At 32.7% G+C, this 19,403-nt stretch overlaps 1 protein-coding gene across 1 annotated transcript; it reads right to left on the reverse strand.

The window, feature by feature from the left end:
- Positions 1-432: 432 nt before the first annotated feature.
- On the reverse strand, positions 433-6,260 carry LOC145333644 (uncharacterized). The gene is made up of 8 exons (XM_080178815.1): positions 6,144-6,260; positions 5,088-5,125; positions 4,780-4,825; positions 3,971-4,027; positions 3,504-3,599; positions 2,849-2,892; positions 2,149-2,195; positions 433-846 (listed from the first exon to the last, which is right to left on the reverse strand). Exons 1-8 carry the CDS (start codon positions 6,191-6,193, stop codon positions 781-783), a joined length of 444 nt encoding a protein of 147 aa, XP_080034941.1. The 5' UTR covers positions 6,194-6,260; the 3' UTR covers positions 433-780.
- Positions 6,261-19,403: the final 13,143 nt, after the last annotated feature.

The raw sequence follows: 19,403 nt of genomic DNA on the forward strand, positions 1-19,403 counted from the left end.
GAACCGATTCTCAGCTATCATGAAAAATCATGTATATCATCGCAGTACAGACAATTTTGTACGAATATTAAATAGAAATCATAAAATTAACACCAGTTTTGTTGTCCTGGGCCTTTGGCCCCTCCGAGCTAACAAAACTAGTTATGGTCGCAAAATTTTTGTTTTAATATCCGCGGAAAATTGTCTATAATACGATCCGGTAATAATAAATATTTATTTATATTTTGCAACATTTAGATTTGATTTTAATTACTCTATCCTTATGCTGTTGAAATAAAAGTTATTTCTCGCATCGTATTATAAACCGCTTTCCGCGGATATGGAACTGGTTTTAATCTTATGATTGTACATTTTTATATTCGTAGAAAGCTGGATGTAATACGATGCTAGACATAGTTTTTTTCGTATGGATGAGAACCGGTTCCTATCCACCGGATTCGAATGAATACGAGAATTAGTTTTATCTGCCCGGAGGGGCCGAGGGCTCAGGCTAACAAAATTGGTATTAATTTTATATTTTTTTAAATTTTTGTATAAAATTGTCTGTAATAAGATGTAATACATGATTTTTCAGTATTCCTGTAAACCGATTCTAATCCAGCTGATATTAATCGGTTTCCAAGTCACCTGGAAAAGAATTTCTCTTTAATATTAGATTGGGCATAGCAAGCATCTTGGATCCACTTGGATTTGATTAGTGCTATAATTCTACACACTGTCTTGTCCTGTCAAAACCATAGGGATAAAATATTTGATGCTGGTTTTTACATAATTTGCATTTTAGAAGTAGGAAGGTTTTCTATTATAGTTGAGGCTTCGCATACTTTGGTGATAGTTTGTCTCGTTCTAAAATTAATCATTTTTATATTGATTATCATTTTACAAAAAAACATCAAAGTAAAAGTATAGAGGGGGCACGAGCTATATGTAACTCTACCAACTTGTTGTTAACCTTTTGTCGACTTTTAGATGGGTCTTTGAATACCAACCAATAGCTGAGAAAAAAAAACACAGTAAAAACCGCTACCAAAGAACTAAAAGCAATTTTATAGCAGGCGAAAAAGGTCCTCAGCACTTGGGCCACATAGTTGTCGGGATAACACATTTGTCCTTATACAATTGTTGTTAACTCTTACTGTTAAGTAGCAAAGCTACTCTATAATTCGATGCGTCGTCCATCCGAAAATCTGTATGCCTGTCCGTCTAGAATGTATGTCTAAAATATTTTTTAGAAAATGTGAATTATAGTATTATTTAAATATTTTTTTGCTTGCTAGTTATACATGTTATCACCCTTGTTAATACTTTATTACAACACTAGCGGCTTCGCCCCTAGTTACAATATACAGACCAGTCAACCAGTCCTTTAATCGCATGACCTTTTTCCCTCCATCTCCCCCCCCCCCCTCTTTACAGCTATAATTAATCTTTCAAAAAGTTAAACAATATAAAAGTATGAAGTTTTATACATAAAGTATTAAAAATGTAAATATAATTATGCACATTTATATTCATTATTTTAACTTATAGGACTTCAAATGCAAAGAGACAATTTTACTTAAACTTTTGTCTGACACGAAATAATATTCTTACTTGTCTGTCCGTCTGTCTGTCATTAGAGGGATATGTAATAAATACCCCCTTCCATCGACCCCCCATTCACCCTTAAATAAATTAAATATAAGGAGGGGAGAGGGGGTTTGGTTAGGTTATATTGGTGTGTCCCCGAAGGGTTAGGGTATCGCATGTATAGACCCCGGAGGGGTTAGGATTTCTAGTGGAATGGGTTTTATACTTTTTACCACCCAATCAAGATTTGTTAACTCTCCCTAAAGTTATTAATCCAACGAAAATGGGAGAAAATATTTAGAGGTGGATTCTTTATTTTTAAAGTGAGGCAAAATTATTTTTGTAAGAAATCCTTTAAAGTCACATAAAAATCTACAAAAATTAAATAAAATCTTATGTTAATAACCCTTTTATGATTTTATTTTATTTTTGTAGATTTTATATGCGATTTTGGAGGATTTAATAATTTTGCCTCACTAAGCGACACTAATTTTTTAAAGAATCCACCTCAGAATTCTTTGAAGACTAATATTATTTAGATCGAGTCTAATGTCCCCTCTCACCCAGAATAAAACTTACAGAAACAAAGATCCATGGGTAGGCCTCATCCGTCTCTTCGCTCTCATCTAAAAAACATAATACAGACTATTAATTGGAGTTAGTCCCCAATGATGATAAACAAAATCACCCCCTTTTGTCGATCAAAATTATTATTTTAAAAGTTTGAACACAACTATTTTGGATGCAACCATTCAAAATTCAACAAGAGTAAAAGTTTTTGAGCCAACGAATAAGATACCATTGTTACAAGACCTTGGCTATCAATGTAATTAACAGTCCAATGTTCCACCCCTCCCTGTAATTTTAGGAGAGTTAACTTTTTCTCTAAAGAACTTAATATTAAGATGCTGTGAGTATTGGTGCAAAAAATATGACGTAACAAAAAAATTAGCCAATGAGAGGCCGTTATTGACCAATGGTAAAATTTATAGTGGACTCTCATTGGCTAATTTTTTTTGTTACGTCATATTTTTTGCACCAATACTCACAGCATCTAATATTAATATCTTTTCATAAAATCAACAAAGCAGTAATTAAAAATATAGAAATTATACTTTTTAATCTTTTGTTTGAAATAATATTAATTATATATATTTCTAGTTTAATCGACAATTGTCAGGGGATACGAATATACAAAATTATATCATTACTTCATTGCCAAAAAAAGATGAATTCTATGATTTCAATTTTGTAATTTGGGATTTTAAAAAAGTGTTACCTCTTTGCTTGGAGCAGTCTATTAATGTGTGTCTGCTGTGGTTACTAAACATTAATTACAATTAGGACAACAAGGACAGTAAGGTTATTAGAAAGCACAGTAAAAACAAGCTCATAATATGTTGGTGCTATCACACAAAGTGCCTATTGGGCACAAGCCTAACCCCTTAACCCATGTGGCTAAATTAATAAACAAACAAAAACTAACCCCACTGACTCTCAATTTAAAAAAAATGTGTAAATAAAAGGGGAAAGGAAACAATGTTCACGAGGGTATTTTGAGATGAAGCACCAAACAATCTGATAAATAATCAGTTCAATAACGACAAAAACTTTCCTTTAATAGCGTCGCTGAAAACTTTGTAAAAAATAAAGAACTTGATTTTAAAATTGTAAAATTCATTTCACATAAGTCTCCTTGAATTCTCCTCCAATTTTTGATGGATATATCCTACCCCCCACCCCATTTTTTTCTTAATTTGTTTTTTACGCCTGTATTAAGCCCCCCAACCACCACCATATAAAAAAAGTATAATAAAAAACATACTTGTCCCTAAATAGTGAGAAAATAATCAGTATATGTCTGAAAACCAGTTTCAATCCAGCATAAATGAATTGAATCCGGAGCCATACTGGAAAATATGTAGTTGATGTACCTGTGTGTTGGTGATTTGAAATGAACTGGCATTGTTTGATGGTATCCTGAGGACATATAGCTCAGAGCATGCAGGGAGGGGGCTCTTGATACCATTCTAGATAGATAGATAGATAGATAATATCATAGTTTGATGGTATCCTGAGGACATATAGCTCAGGGCATGCAGGGAGGGGGCTCTTGATACCATTCTAGATAGATAGATAGATAGATAGATATTGAGATATTTAGATAGATACTGAGATAGATAGATAATGGATGGATGGATAAATTGTTGGATGAATAGATTGGTAAATAAATGGATGGATAAATAAGCAAATGGATGGATAAATGGATAAACAAATGGATGAATGGACAAATAAATGGATAGATGGATGGATGGATAAATTGATATATAAAGACAAATGGACGTACGGACGGAAAGACAAACATATAACCTAATTGTAGAGAAGCTTCGCTATTACTAACCTAGAAGGATTTCTGGACAAGTATGGAGTCATTGGTGGTGGCGTAGCTGACATTCTTCTAAATAAGTAATAAATATTTGTAAAGTTGGATGTAGGTATGTCTGTTTGTTGAATAAGATCTTTAATACGGAAGAAAGAATTTAGTTCTGTTAGTTTTAGTAAAATTTTTTAACCCTTAAATTCTTTTCTTAATTTTAAAAAATTTGGTTCTTTCACACAAAATGCTTGTTGAGCACTGGTAACCCCCCCCCCCATATATTCTTAAATTGAAAAAAAGGAGAGTGTAGTTTTAATTCCCCCCAATGCCTAACCTTTAACAAACACAAACTCTCCCATATTATTTTCAATTTATTTTAATCTATAGGAGGGGGGGGGGGGGGCTTGACATTAACGAGGTAATTTTTGTGAAAGCGAAGATTAAAAGTCCTGCGCTTGGCTTAATTTTAAGAGGAACAACTCAGTACAATAAAAAGCTCAAAAATTATGGATGGATATCCGAAAAAAAGAACTATGGAGCAGTTTCGTAAAAAAATTATAAAAGTATGTAGAATATTAGAGTATTCAATCCCTGAATAGGAGTTGAGAAAATATGATAACTTAAAGATGTAGCAATCGATCTAGCACCCCAACCAATTGACGAATCTTAATGAAACTTGGTGAAATTATGAAGAATGTTAACATAATTAATCCCTAAAATTTTCAGCTCTCTATCTTTTATAGGAGCCGAAAAAATCACGTTTCTCCCTCTCTGTCTCTCACAGACGTACGGACATTTCGAATTATAAAGTAGCTTCGCTACTAAAGATATACCTAGACATATATGAACCCAATACACAGGATAAAAAAACTAAACATCCTAGAAAATAATCAGTAATAAGAATTAGGCAAGTTAAAATTATCCTATTTGTTTCAAACTTTTTAGATGATTCCAGTAAGGTATGATTTACCTAGAAAGTTTAGTAACAATATTTCCCAATAATGACAAATAAAATTACCCTGCCTTTTTATTAACACAAGCAAGCAACCAGTATTTGAGTCAACACATAGGATGACGTGGCTATAAAACTTTGGATACCAGTGTAATTAAAATTGCATGCCCCCTCCCTCCCAGTACTGACCTGAAATCACAGCTAGCCAGAAGTACACACTAGCTTTTCTAAAAATTAAATTACAATTAGATTTAGTTCTATACAAGGCTCAGCAGCCGCACGTAAACCACCAATTGAAATGTGGGTGCTTTCCCTCAAAGTCCCTATTGAGCACAAAATTTTAACCCCTCCAGAGGCCCTAACCCGGAGGGGCTACCCATCAGAACCAGATGTAACCTAACCTGACCCAAAATAATTTTTCAAAAAATGAAAACTAAGCCAACAACCCTCCCCCTTAATTTTGATCATCTTAAAATATAGGGAATAACATACATCCTACTATTATGTAGTATAAAGGGGGGAGGCGGTTGTGACACTTTGTGAAACCAAAAACTAAAAGTCAAAGGAACTCAACCAAAAAAAGAGTTACAGCACTGAAATTTGGTATGGCAGTTGCTTTAAAGAGGTACAATGTGGAACTGTGAAGAAACGGCGGCAGAACCGCCGCTATCGCTTTTTGGCGGGAAACGGCAGTAGCGGCGGTTTCGCCAACTTTTCTTCAGAGTTCCACATTGTATCTTTTTAAAGAGACTGTTATTCCAAATTTCAGTGCTGTAACTCGTTTTTAAGTTGAATTCCTGTAGTTTTGGTTTTAACAAGTGTCACAACCGCCCCCTCCCTTTAAATTGTGGCTGAACTTCTGGCACTAAGTGAGTGGGTTTAAAAACCACCCAATCATAAGTTTTAGTTTCAAAACTGATCGCTCCACAATTTCCATGTAAATTAAAAAAAAGGTCCCAGCACTGCAGAGTCCTAGGCCTACAGAGTCAAAGCCCTACAGAGTCCTAGCCCTACGGGGTCCTAACCCTACAGAGTCATTGCCTTACAGAGACTTAGCCCTAAAGAGACCTAGCCCTACAGAATCCTAACCCTATAGAGTCCTAGCCCTACAGAGTCCTAGTCCTAAAGAGTCCTAGCCCTAAAGAGTCCTAGCCCTACAGATTCCTAGCCCTTCAGAGTCTTAACCCTACAGAGTCCTAGCCCTAAAGAGTCCTAGCTCTACAGGGTCCTAGCCAGTATACTTACTGCCAATGTGAAAGGATTATCACTAGCACCACAAGGGGATCAAATGCCATTAGAATTTCTGGCAAGCACAAAACTTCATTTGATTCGTTGTGGCTACATTGTGTTACATTTTTGTTATATTCTGAAAAAATAACAATAACTTATAGCAAAAGAGAAAGGGTAGTGGTTTCACTTATACATCATTTAAACCATCTGGACCCCATACGACATTTTAATTATAATATAAAAATTAGGGTGGAGGTGTTTTGATATTCAAGAACAAAGCATAAAAAAGTTTCATATGATCGAGTTGTACAAAATAACAGTATTGGCATTTTGTGTTACATGTTGTTATCTAATATATACACTAAAATACTTTAACAGCTTTGCCACTAAGGGCACTCTAGTCATATATACATTCATTGTTTAATTTATTACTTTGTGTTTTGCGTTGGATCCTGCCTTTTTAGGCTACATATATTTAATTTTAACATATAACATTAAAAATTTATGTATATAAACAATATCTATGTGTAAGTATTCTGATCTTATCATTGTGATTTAATATGTTGACTGAAATAAATATTTTGATATTAAAATCTATTATATAGTATACAACATTTCTGTTGGAATATGTCAGCCAGGGAGTCAGTCAGAGAGGAAAAAGGATACTTATAATAGAGAGAGTACACATCTAAAAATTGATGTACAATAAATAATTCAAAACAAGAAATCAAAACAAGAAACAGGGGCTGTGACTCAGCCAATTAATTCCATTTGAAATTGTTGAATATTAAATATTTTGTTGCTGTAAAACTTGTTTGTTTTTCATGTAACTGATGGGAAGTGGGTAAGAAGGGTACAAATAACGGATGAGGGTTGTGGGGAAAATTTTAACTTGTAATTTTTTGTAAGAATCACTTTCCCTTGTCCCTCACAATAAACAGCAATTGAATATTTTATTTTCACCAGATGAAGACATCAAATTTAAATAAATTTATATTTTTTAATATTTAATATCTGTTAATGAAAAAATAAACTATATTCTTTATTTTATTAGTATAATATAAAGTTTAAAAGGAATGCTTTAGTCACTGCTTTACTATATATATATTTGCAAAACTTTAACTAAAAAAGTAAATGTATCTATCTATTCTGCATGCTTGTCTATTTATTTCTGTGTTTATATAATCAGCTGTTTTGCTAGATTTCCAAACATATTATGTTAAAAGTAATAACATCATACTTACAAGCTTTCTAGCCCTTATTCTTATTGTTACAGCTATAAATATTAAACTACAGAAATCAGCTACTTCTCCCAATTGGTGTTTATACAAAATTAATGTAAACTTTTATAGAAAATACAAAATTAATGTAAACTTTTATAGAAAAAGCCAGTCCTTCTGTTTTTCTATATTTGTCTAATCTGTCAAGGGGTTTACGAGATCTTAACATACATAGTAAAATTATCATAAAATTAACATATAACTCTCTTAACCAGTCATTTATATATATTCTAGCGGCTACGCCCCTAGAGGCCTCTAGTGGCACTCTAAACCTTTCCTAGACCTATAGGAAGCTTTTGAGTGAAGATGAACCATAATGGTTCAGCGATTAGCGAGATTCTTTACTGCAATAAGTTTAACAGACGACATCGTGTTACCTTTATATATAGAATACTAGCGGCTACGCCCCTAGAGGCCTCTAGGGGGCACTTGAGGAGGAGAGAGTCGAATTTAATAACCCAATTTCTTATTTTTTTTGGGGGGGGGGGCGAAATTTTTTTTATTTTTTTTTTGAGGTGGGTGCCCCCCCTCATTTTTAATTTTAAAATTTTAAAAATTTTTTTCGGAGGGGGTTTTTTCATTTTTTTTGGGGGGGGGGTTGGGTGTGTTACACCCCCCAAGAAAATAGTTATAAACTTTCACGGGACCTATGAGAAGCTACCCTGTTAAGGAGAACCCGATCGGTTCAGCGGTTAGCGAGACACACAAACACAAAGACAAACAGACATCCTGTTACTTTAGAAAAAGGATTGTTTTTTTTTTACAGTTTTGTAAAGCTTACCCTTCCTTTCCCTTTCATTTTCCTCTTTCCCCCCCCCCCCCCGAGACTTTATACCCCCCTTCTCGCCTTCCACCAGAGACTACTTTATTTCTCCTCAGCCTTCACTTTTCCTTTTTATTTATTTGAGTCAGTCAGCAGTCTCTCTCATGTCACATGTGTGTGTATGACTTATGACTTATTAAGGTTTTATATTATTACTATTGTCTATAATACAAAGTAGAACGATGTCTGTCTGTCCGTCTGTATGTCTGTCCGTCCATCTGTCTGTCTGTCCGTCCATCTGTCTGTCTGTCCGTCCGTCCGTCCCTTAAGATCTCGGTAACCACTGAACCGATCGGATTCTACTCTTCAGGGAATATACCTACTGGTCCTTTTTTTTTGTTTTTTTTGTAGAAGATTTCCTTGGTCCTTATACGTGTTTCGCCAAGTTTTTTTATCACCTCTTGGGGCAAAGTCCCTAGAGGCTAGGGACGAAGCCGCTGGTTACCTTATAACTTACCAGATGCTACGCCCCTAGGAGCATCTGGGGGCACTTAAATGAATGGGGGCTCTACTCATCATTTTTTATTTTTGTTTTCAAAGGAAAAAAAATTGAAGGAGGGTGGAGGTACCCCCATAAAAAGTTAACTGTTAAGGAGAAACAGCAGTTAGCAAGATTTTATGCTACAGACACACAGACAGACATGTTATTTTTGTATAAGGATATCTTTTTTTGGTATACAGTCATAAAATTAACAAGAATGACAACATCCATAAGTAGCGAAGCACAAAATCTATAATAAAATAGGCAAAGTAATTTATAGAGCTGATTAACTGTTTCCATAACAAAGAAAAGAAAGATATGCAAAAACTTAAAATCATGAAACTTTGAAAAAATAAGGTTCTTATCTGAATGTTTTAAAAAGAAAAGCAGCTTAAAAGCAATCAGACTACCTAAGATTTTTCATACCTAAGTATGGGGTATAAAGTCAGTAATATTGGCAAGTTTCAGTAGTGTATTTTTTGTAGGAGCCGAGAAAATCTGTTGCAAAATTAAAAGCGGTCAAAGAGCTGTTTAGAAGCAGTCTGGCCGCTATTGATGATGAATACTTAATTATGCTTCATATTGTTGGGAATGTTGACAGGAAGTTTCAGCCTTATATCCTTTACAGGAGCCGAGCAAATCAGTTTTGAAAAATAAAAGCGGCTAAAAAGCTGCTGAAAAGCAGTCTGACCGCTATTGATGTTTTATACTTATCAATACTTCATTTCAATAAGCTTGTTGATAAGAAGTTTCACCATTCTCTCTATTACAGGTGCCGACCAAATCAGTTTTGAAAAATAAAAGCGGCCAAAAAGCTGCTAAAAAGCAGTCCGACCGCTATTGATGTTTTATACATAATTATGCTCCATATTGATGGAAATGTTGAGAAGAAGTTTCAGCCGTCTCTCATTTAAAGGAGCCAAGAAAATCAGTTTTGAAAATTAAAAGCGGTTAAAAAGCTGCTTAAAAGCAGTCCGACCGCTAACGATGTTTTATACTTAATTGTGCTCCATAATAATGGGAATGTTGACAAAAAATTTCAGCCTTCTATCTTTTGTAGGAGCTGAGAAAATCACGTTTCCCCCAATACGTTTCAGACATACAGACATACAGACAGACATACAGACGGACATTTCAAATTATAGAGTAGCTTCGCTACTAAAAAGACCATTGCTTTTAGCAAACCGTCGTGCTTATCTTAGGCAGTATTCTCTATAGTAAGCTTTAGCCGTCAGTAGTTAAATTTTATTAAAATACATTCCTTGATTGTTGTTAACATCCCTCCCCTTCACCCTCTCACACCTACTTATTTTTCGTTCCCTACCCTGTTCTTGTACCCCTTAATCTATATGGTTGGATAAGGCCTTGCAAAGATACATTTTCTACAGGGATTAAAAGAAATTAGAAATGGACATTTAATTGGTATACAATTCCTTTGATGAAAAACAATATCACTCCTTATGATTTTTTAAATTAAGAAATATTAGAAAAACAGATATACATACAACCCCTATCACTTTAGAGGTCAGCTGCTGACCTCCAGTTTAATGGATGTAGCCTAATACATGTTAAAAATAAAATTACCCTGAAAAGTATAAAAAATGCTTTTTAATGTGTTAAAAAAAAACATTTTAAAATCTTGATTTTGAGGATGATGTCCTTTCAGATGCTCCTATTGGTGATGATTGTGAGCCAAATGTTATCTAAGTACATGCCCATTACAACAACTTGTCTATCAACATATGTACCATTTTTTGTAGTCATAGCAATCTCCAATGGAGCCTGATGACAAGAAATATAAACATCTTCTATAAACGACAGTATTTACCTTATGCATTGGAGTAATTAAAATAGCAATTTTTTTTTAATACTGCTTGTTTGGAGGCTGCTATGAATACAAAAATTGGACCATAGTTCAATATATAAGTTGTCATCATGGTCATGCACTTTGATAACATTTGGCTCACCATCACTACCCATAGGAGCATCTTAAAGGCCATCATCCTCAAAATCAAGATTTTACAATGGATTTTTTTAACACATTAAAAATCATTTTTGTATACTTTTGGGAGTAATTATTATATTTAATATGTATTTAGCTTCATCCATAAGACTGGAGGTCAGCAACTGTCCTCTAAAGTGATAGGGGTCAAATTTATTTTTTTTCTAATATTTCTTATTTTAAAAATCATTAATTTCTACCTTATACTACATTTCATAATAATTAATGCATTAATCCCTTAAAAAATTGTTAATTTATCAGAATCAATCTTTAAAAGAGGAGAAAAGTGCAAAAAAATCGTTTTTCCATCAATTTGTTTTAGATTTGAATATCTTTTTGGTTCACCAGTTTTTAACCAAAATGCTGTTTTTGAGATCTTGTGCTGCATTGGTGCTGATTTTTTAAAAATTAATGGTGGAAACTTGTAACCAAAAGATGCATCTACATTTCATATTTACAGTAATCATCCTAAATGAATATTAAAGCTGCTATTCTGCAAATTCAGATTTGCTTATTTTTTTGGTTCGCAGTTTAGTAATTTTTCCCGATATCCATTCAAAATTTTTGAGCTTCGCTACTTATGGAGGTTGTCATCCTTGTTGATATTATAATCCACACAAAAAATTTATCGTACCATAAAAACCAAAGATTTAAAGAACTATGTTAAAAATAAAAAAAATTATATGTCCTTTCATCTACAGATATAAAAATCTCTTGGATTATAAATATGGAAAACTTTGGGGTATAGTCTCTTTCGTGGCAACCCCTCTTAAGGGGCATTTCGTCGTATTTTTACAGTAGCTTTTAATAGGTTATTCTAGGTTAAGGTGATTTCCCCGCAGGGTTAGGCAATTGGCCCCACAGGAGCTATAAATTACCTGGTTTGTTATGTTCAGTGAAAAGACATTATAACCTAATTTCTACACTAATTAAAAAATTTGGTAAGGTTAAATGAATAGTAACTATCTGTTTTTTTTGTTTAGTATTTCTTGATCTTTTTTTTTGGAAACTGGGATAGTTTTGCTTTTTGTATGGTAGGGGGCAAAAAGGGGTGATTTAAGTGAGGTATTAAAAACTATCTAGCTCCAAAAAATGAAACTTTTAGAGAAAAAAAAAATTAGTTCAGCAGTTTTGGTGACTTAATTTTTAAATTGATTTGTGAGCAAGGAAAATTTTTTAAAAAAGCATACTTTTTTTATCTTCTGGCAATTTAATGGTATAAATTTATTCACAAATCTATTATCTACAGTTTACATAAATTTTCAGTTTTTTTTTTTTGCTTTGAGGCCTTATTGGATATGCGAAGCCTTGGATGAAATCTCAAAAGTAATCATTTTAAAATTTAAATTTTTTGTTGAAATGAAATCAAAATTTATTTATAATACTCAAAATTAGAAAATAAATTAACAAACGGGCTGTATTTCTAGATTTAGGGGGATGGATACACCCCCTAGCAGTCAACCCACAAACTAAAACGTCAATTAAGTGTCTCTGAATCAGTAAATAGAAACGCGAAGCGTGCAAATGTTTTTTTTTTACACCTATCTCAAATTTTTTGAGGTTGGCTTTTTTACCTCGGCTATAATGTGGGAGTGTAGATCCTTGTCAACACCTATTTTGAAGGGGGGAGGGGGGCGTATCCAATCCTCTAGCAGATCTTCAGATATAAGGATAATAATTTTGCTAGGGGATTGTGCCAAGCATACCCAAGAAAATTTTGACACCCCCTAAAATGAAAATCGAGGGGATTGTAAGCCTAAGAGAGGTGTATTACAGCAAATCAACTCAAATCAAGAACGTTTCCCTGAGTTGGTAAATATACTTGTGAAGCTCCAAAATGATATTAATACCCCTCGTAAATTAATGGGGTTTTGGCTATTTTCCTTAACTGTATTAGGGGGGGAGTATATATCCTTGTCAAGGGTGGTTTAGGGGGTTGAACACCTAGATTTTTTTTTTTTTTTTGGGGGGGGGGCGTATCCAGCTCTCTTAATTTGCCATAGGTGGTTATACCCCCCTTCTGCTCGCCTCTGATTTGATACAAAATTTTGCGCCCAAACGTCGTCGCAAACAGTTGACAACCGCAAAAATTTTTCCTAACTTTTTAGCGGTTATCAAACCTTTACATTTAATTTAATGTCCTAGACTTTTTGTTTGCGTTTTTTTATCTTTCATCAATAGTTACTCTTCATATAGCAGAGTCAATTAGAGTATAGAAAGCTCGCAATCCTTGACGAAAAGAGGTTGGGTGTCTGAGGTACTGAGAAGTTTTTATGCTATTCTATTTTTATAAATAAGTCTTGCGTATGGTTTTAGGCTATTTTTCTGCCCTTCCATATCCCATCGAATATAGAGCTCCTAGATGCTATGGGCGCAGCTGATAGTATAGTTATATAGTAGTTTCTCAGTCGGCTTTAACGTACAGATAAACAGACTGATAGACATTTAAGATTAAAAAGAAGATTTTCAAAAACTAAAAAATCATTTAAAATTACACATAAACGTAAAAATTTTTTTTAGATGTAAGGCTTTCTATTATTAATCTAGTTAGGTTACCTAATTTAAAGTTAAAGAGCACACCTTGTATTGGATCGATCCTTAAATATTGAGATTTCCTCAAAATCGATTAATTTCCGCTGGATTAGAACCGGTTCTCAGCCTTACTAAAAAATCATGTAAAAGCATTGTATTACAGACAATTTTCCACGAATATTAAAATAAAAATCGTGATCAATACCGGTCTGGTTAGCCCAGAGGGGCCAAAGGCCCGGGTTTTAATCTTATAATTTTTAGTAGCGAAGCTACTTTATAATTCACTTTGTCCGTCAGTCTGTCCGTCAGTCAGTCCGTAACGCTATGTGGGAAATGGGATTTACTCAGCTCCTATAAAAGATAGGATGCTGAATTTTTTTTGACAACATTCCCATCATTAAGGAGCACAATTAAGTATATAACATCGATGATGGTAGGACTGCTTTTAAGCAGGTTTTAGGCTATTTTTGTATTTTTCACATTTTTCTCCATATCTTCAGTGTTTATGGTCTGATTTTCAAAATTATTTCAGTTATAGATATCAAAATTAAATTTCCTGTCCTTTAAAGAAAACAACTATGACGGTCAGACTGCCTTTAAGCAGGTTTTAGTCTATTTTTGTATTTTTCACATTTTTCTCCATATCTTTGGTGTTTATGGTCCGATTTCCAAACTTTTTTCAGTTATACATATCAAAATTAAATTTTCTGTCCTTTAAAGAACACAACTATAAAGGTCAGACTGGCTTTTAGCAGGTTTTAGGCTATTTTTGTATTTTCTCCATATCTTTTTTCAGTTATACATATCAAACTCAATTTTCCCTGTTGTTTAGAGAAAACAACCATGATGGTCAGACTGCTTTTTTACAGGTTTTTGGCTATTTTTAAGTTTTTCCCTTATTTTCCATATCTCTGATGCATTTTGGGATATCAGTATCAAAATAGTTTTTCCCATTGTTTGAGCATCTTTTATGTAATTTACTTTCACCGACATCGTTATACAAAATAAAACAAGGTTTTGTGTTTATTTTCTCCAATAAATCTATTCTTGATTTTAATAAATTCACTTTAAATCTACTTTTACGTATTCCCATCCATGATTTTTTGTGCTTCGCTACTTATGGATGTTGTCATCCTTGTTTTCTTTATTATAAGGATTAAGTAAAACTGTAACATTTTTGTCCTCCAATCTTCATTGGAAACTTATAAGAAATGTATTAATTGTTACAAAATTAAATTAAACAAGGATGACAGCATCCATAAGTAGCAAAGCTCAGAAATTATGAATGTATATTATGAATATATTTACCATATACCAGTGTCATCCTATATATTTGATGAAATAGGGAAATGGCGAAAACTTCAAAATCACGCAACCTTTAAATCACAAAAAATTAAAAATCTAGGAATCGATCTAGCACCACAATATATAAACAAATCTTAATGAAACTTGATGGAAATATGTAGACTATTAGCATATTCAATCCCTGATAATTTCAGCCGTAAATTTTGAATAGGAATTGAGAAAACAATAGAAAACCTAAAAATCTAGGAATTGATCTAGCACCCCTATTAATAAAAAAATCGTAATAAAACTTAAGGAAAATATGTAAAATGTAAATTTAAGCAATCCCTGAAAATTTCAACCCATTATCTTAAAAAGGAGTTGAGAAAATCAGAAAAACATGAAAATGTAGGAATCGATCTAGCACTCCAAATGACAGACGGTTGGACAAAACAATGTATAGAATAGATGGGCATATGTTATAAGAATCTTCATCAAAAATTTCAGCTGTCTATCTTTTATAGGAGCCGAGAAAATCGCATTTCCCCCACTTTGTCTCAGACGGACGGACAGACATTTCGAATTATAGAGTAGCTTCGCTACTAATTACGGGTTAAAATTAAAATTGTTGGATTTGTACTATTGCTATAAAAGGGATAAGACAATGGCCGATACATTGTTTTACATTCCCAACGATTTTACACAAAATTACCCCTTCCGTAGATTAAAATTAGTGATTAAAACGTTTGAACACTCAACTTAATGAAACAGCAATCATAATTAATTTAAGTCCCTTAAGTTTTTTAGCAAACAAATAAGAATTCTTTATGATGAAACTTTAGGGAACACGTGTAATTAATAGGGTTGGGCTGGATACTTTTTTGACCGGATACCGGATATCCGGCTGATTTCAAATGCCGAATATCCGGTAACCGGCCGGATATCCGGCCAACGCCGGATATCCGGCAAATATCCGGTTATCCGGCCAAATTACCAGATATTAAGGTAGTAAAAAAAAATTTCTTCAGAAATCTTATCCGGCCCAACCCTAGAAATTAACAGCTCGCATGGTCCCCTCACTCTCTCTCTCTCTCTTGATTAAAATTATCAAAACCCAGTTATTTTTAATACTCACAATTTTATTTAAGGAATAGCCTAAAGCAAGTTTGAGTTAGAATACAATTATGTTTTGCTTTCATTTTGGGCCAATTAAAGAACATATTTAAAAGACGCATCCTTACGTGATAATAGTTATTTCTCGCATCGTATTATAAACGGCTTTCCGCGGATATAGAATGTACAATTATAACATTAAAATTAGTTTTTTTAGCCCCGAAATGCCGAAGGCACGGGCTAAAAAAAACTAGTTTTAATCTTATGATTGTACATTTTTATATTCGTAGAAAGCTGGCTATAATACGATGCTAGACATAGTTTTTTCGTATGGATGAGAACCGGTTCCTATCCACCGGATTCGAATGAATACGAGAAATCTCATTAATGTATGATAAATTTACTACTTTTATTCTATTTAATGTTACATATTTTTATACAAGAATAGTTATTTATCGCATCGTAATGTAGACATCTCTCTGCAGATATAAAAACGAAGAATTATAAGATTAAAACCAATTTTGTTATACCCGAGTGGCTGGAGGTCCTGGCTAAAAAAAACTAAATCCAGCAGATATTAATTGGTTTCGAAGCCACACTGAAAAAATTGTGACTAATAGTACCGCAGCAAATAACAAATATATAATATTTTAAAACTGGGTTCCTTCGCTCAAAGTGAAGTGACTATGAAGCACTGAAACTCCTGCTCGACCCTCTTATCCTATCATAAAAAGTAGTAAGGGTTTTTGTCTAAATTATAAGAAATCAATAACTACTGACTCTTTTTTTTTTAGATAAGCTTCACATAGGTAAGTTTATGGTATTAGGCTATTTCTTTGTCAGATTTGAGTCTTGAGGTGGTTTTAAACTATTACTTCAGCTTCTTGGAATTCAGGTTCCCTAGAAGCTAGGGGGGTTGCCGCTTGTTTTAAAAATAAAGGAGGGTAGGTTTATGTTATTAACTAGGTAGTTTAAGGGAAACCGCCTATAAATTCTAGACATAAATAAAAGAGCGGTTAGTGAATCTTGATTTATATTTGTATTGCCCTTTTCCTTATTTGTAAATTGAATTAGTAAGAACTAAATTTTCAAAAACATTGGTTACAATTAAAAGTGTTGTTTTATGAGGTGAATAGTTTATATGCAAATGCATCCAGTTTTAAAAGCGAGGCTTTTATATAATATCTCTTCCGCAAGTGCCCTAGAGGCCTCTAGGGGCGTAGCTGCTAGTATAAAAAGTAACTGGATTAAATTAATTAAATAAAGAAACACGAATGAAGATAACTTTTTATACTCAAAACATTGTTGTCAGCAAAAAGTTGATTTACAAGTATTACGTATTTAGATTCTAAGATTTCCTAAGGCAAATTTCTAAAGGGTTTTTCAAATACTTGCCAAATGTACATAAGTAGCGCAGCAATAAATAAGTTAGCTGTGGATTGTTGAATTCCTTAATATAAAGTTAGCTTTCTAAAAATTATATACTCGAAAAATGTTAGGGTGTTTTGTCAGCTGGAGGAGTTACGGGGTTCACACTAAAGTTCTTCTCTTATAATTCTATTGTTACAGTAAAGCTTCTCAAAGGCCCAGAGAAGGTTTATAACTTTTTAGTTGGAGGGTACCAAACTCAAATGTAAAGTGGAGGATTGACTCCGTCTCTAGGGGCGTTGCCGCTAGTGTTATATATAGAAAGAACTAGAGTTGGCTCAATATAACTATATCGCTATTGGCTAGTTTTCTATAAGTACATATCTATTTATCTATTTCTCAATAAATCAATTTTCCTCCCCTGCCATTACTATCTAAAAGAAAGAAGTAAATATTTATTAATTTAAATGATTTTAAAAAGATTTTTTTCAATTATTTTTTTTCACATTACCATCACCAAAGGGTTAATATGATTAAAATTTTAGTTTTAATATTTTAACACAAAGGAAATGTCGCCACAATCAATTCTTTTAAAATACAGTTTTCTTAGATTTACTCTATTATGAACGTATATTTTTTATTTATGAAAAAGGATTAAATACTTCAATGTAATTAAAATATCTACATGAAGTGAACAAACTTAATTCATTCCATAAACAAATAGAATAAAGGTCTTATCGCTTTGGTCAACGAGAGTTTAATGAGGATTATTGGAGCACTATGAGTTTTAAACACTTTACCATTGGAAGACTCGAGCTCATTTATAGACGTTTATTTCCTATATAGATCTGTCATGGATCTTGATGCAATAAAGCAGGCCGTTTTGTAAATGTTAAAAATTGGAAGATTTCATTAAATAAAAGTAATTGCAAATATACTTATATAGAAAGAATAATATAGTGTCCGAAAGTAGCACAGCAATTACAACTGAAACATAGGTATATGAGGAAGGGGGGATAGGTTAAAAAAAATTCAAATTAGGAAAAAAACGTAAGGAAACGCTGAAACAAATTATATTTTAAAAAAATCATTTTACTCACTTTATGTTTGTGAATACATAAATCTGTCAAAAAAATTATAGTTATTTTACATATTTTGAATTAGAATTACGAGTTGACGTTGAGACTTACAGACCCAAATTATAGAAATTATTTGCTTTTGAAAAAACATCAAAAGATTATGTAATTGGCGTTCAGCAAGTTCTAGAATATAATTTATATATATGATAATTCTTATAGTTAACTTTCAATCTAGTTATTAAAAGCAAAGCTTTACAATTTGGTAAAGACTTTTTTTGCGTTTATCTTAAATTAGAATCATTCTATCGATTTAAAACTTGATGATTCTTGTAATTGCTTTGTAAAATTTAAAAAGCGTAGCAACTCTATAGGTTTCCAGTTATTTTGATGACAGATTTTTATGTATTTTATACTTATTCTAATTACTAAATATCTTAAAAGCGAAGTTTTTCTATGATATGGTGGGTCTGTCCGTACGTCTTATTAAGTTCTGACACTCTACAAGACTTATTGTTCGTTTGTCTTTCCTTCTGGTTTTAGAGTTTCACTATTATGGATGTTATCATCCTTGTTAGAATACATGGAAGACAATTGTTTAGTTTGGAAGATTTAGTTAATACAGTGTGTTTTTTTTATGAGAACTTATTTGAAAGCAATTTTATCCCACTTATAGTTATCAGAATTTATTGATCAATGGGTTATTTTCTTCGTTTTTTAAGGCAATTAATAGAACATTAAAAAAATATTTCAGTTTTTTAATTAAAAAGTACAGTAAAATCTAAAATTCAAACTTAGGTGACAACATCCAAAAATGGTTTTAGCGCATTTTTCTTATGTTTAAATCTTATACCCTTTGCAAGAAATTTTATTTTGATTTTCAGTAGTTGACTTTGGAGGGCCAGTACTCCCTCCCTGATTGAGATATGGCCTTCAAACTTTGATATATTTTAGTACATGTCCCCAATAGTATCTGTATCAATTTTTAGCTCTATATCTCTTGAAGCGTTTTGCAGCCATTCTTGCAAAAGGTAGAACATAAGAAAAATGCGCTAAAACCATTTTTAGATGTTGACACCTAAGTTTTAAATTTTACATTTTATTGTACTTTTTAGACTAAAACTATAATATTTGTTTGTTGTTTTATAAATTGCCTTAAAAAACGAAGAAAATAAGCCATTAATCATTAAATTCTGATAACTATAAGTGGGGTAAAATTGCTTTTAAAAAATTCTCATGAAAAAAAACACACTGTATAATTGATTACATAATATAGTTGTTACTTGTAAAGTGATTATTACCACAGCTTATTAAAA

Source organism: Acartia tonsa, chromosome 12, assembly GCF_053477335.1.
Source record: "Acartia tonsa isolate MP-2025a chromosome 12, ASM5347733v1, whole genome shotgun sequence".
NCBI classification, from domain to species: domain Eukaryota; kingdom Metazoa; phylum Arthropoda; class Copepoda; order Calanoida; family Acartiidae; genus Acartia; species Acartia tonsa.

Bases quoted from the DNA above. Each gene is read 5' to 3' on its own strand.
- LOC145333644 (XM_080178815.1), bottom strand. From the start codon at position 6,193: ATGGCATTTGATCCCCTTGTGGTGCTAGTGATAATCCTTTCACATTGG. The intron at 4,826-5,087 runs GTCAGTACTGGG...ATTATTTTCTAG, and splicing joins CTGGCTAGCTGTGATTTCAG to GATGTTTAGTTTTTTTATCC. The intron at 2,893-3,503 runs GTACATCAACTA...ATTAATGTTTAG, and splicing joins TTCAAATCACCAACACACAG to TAACCACAGCAGACACACAT.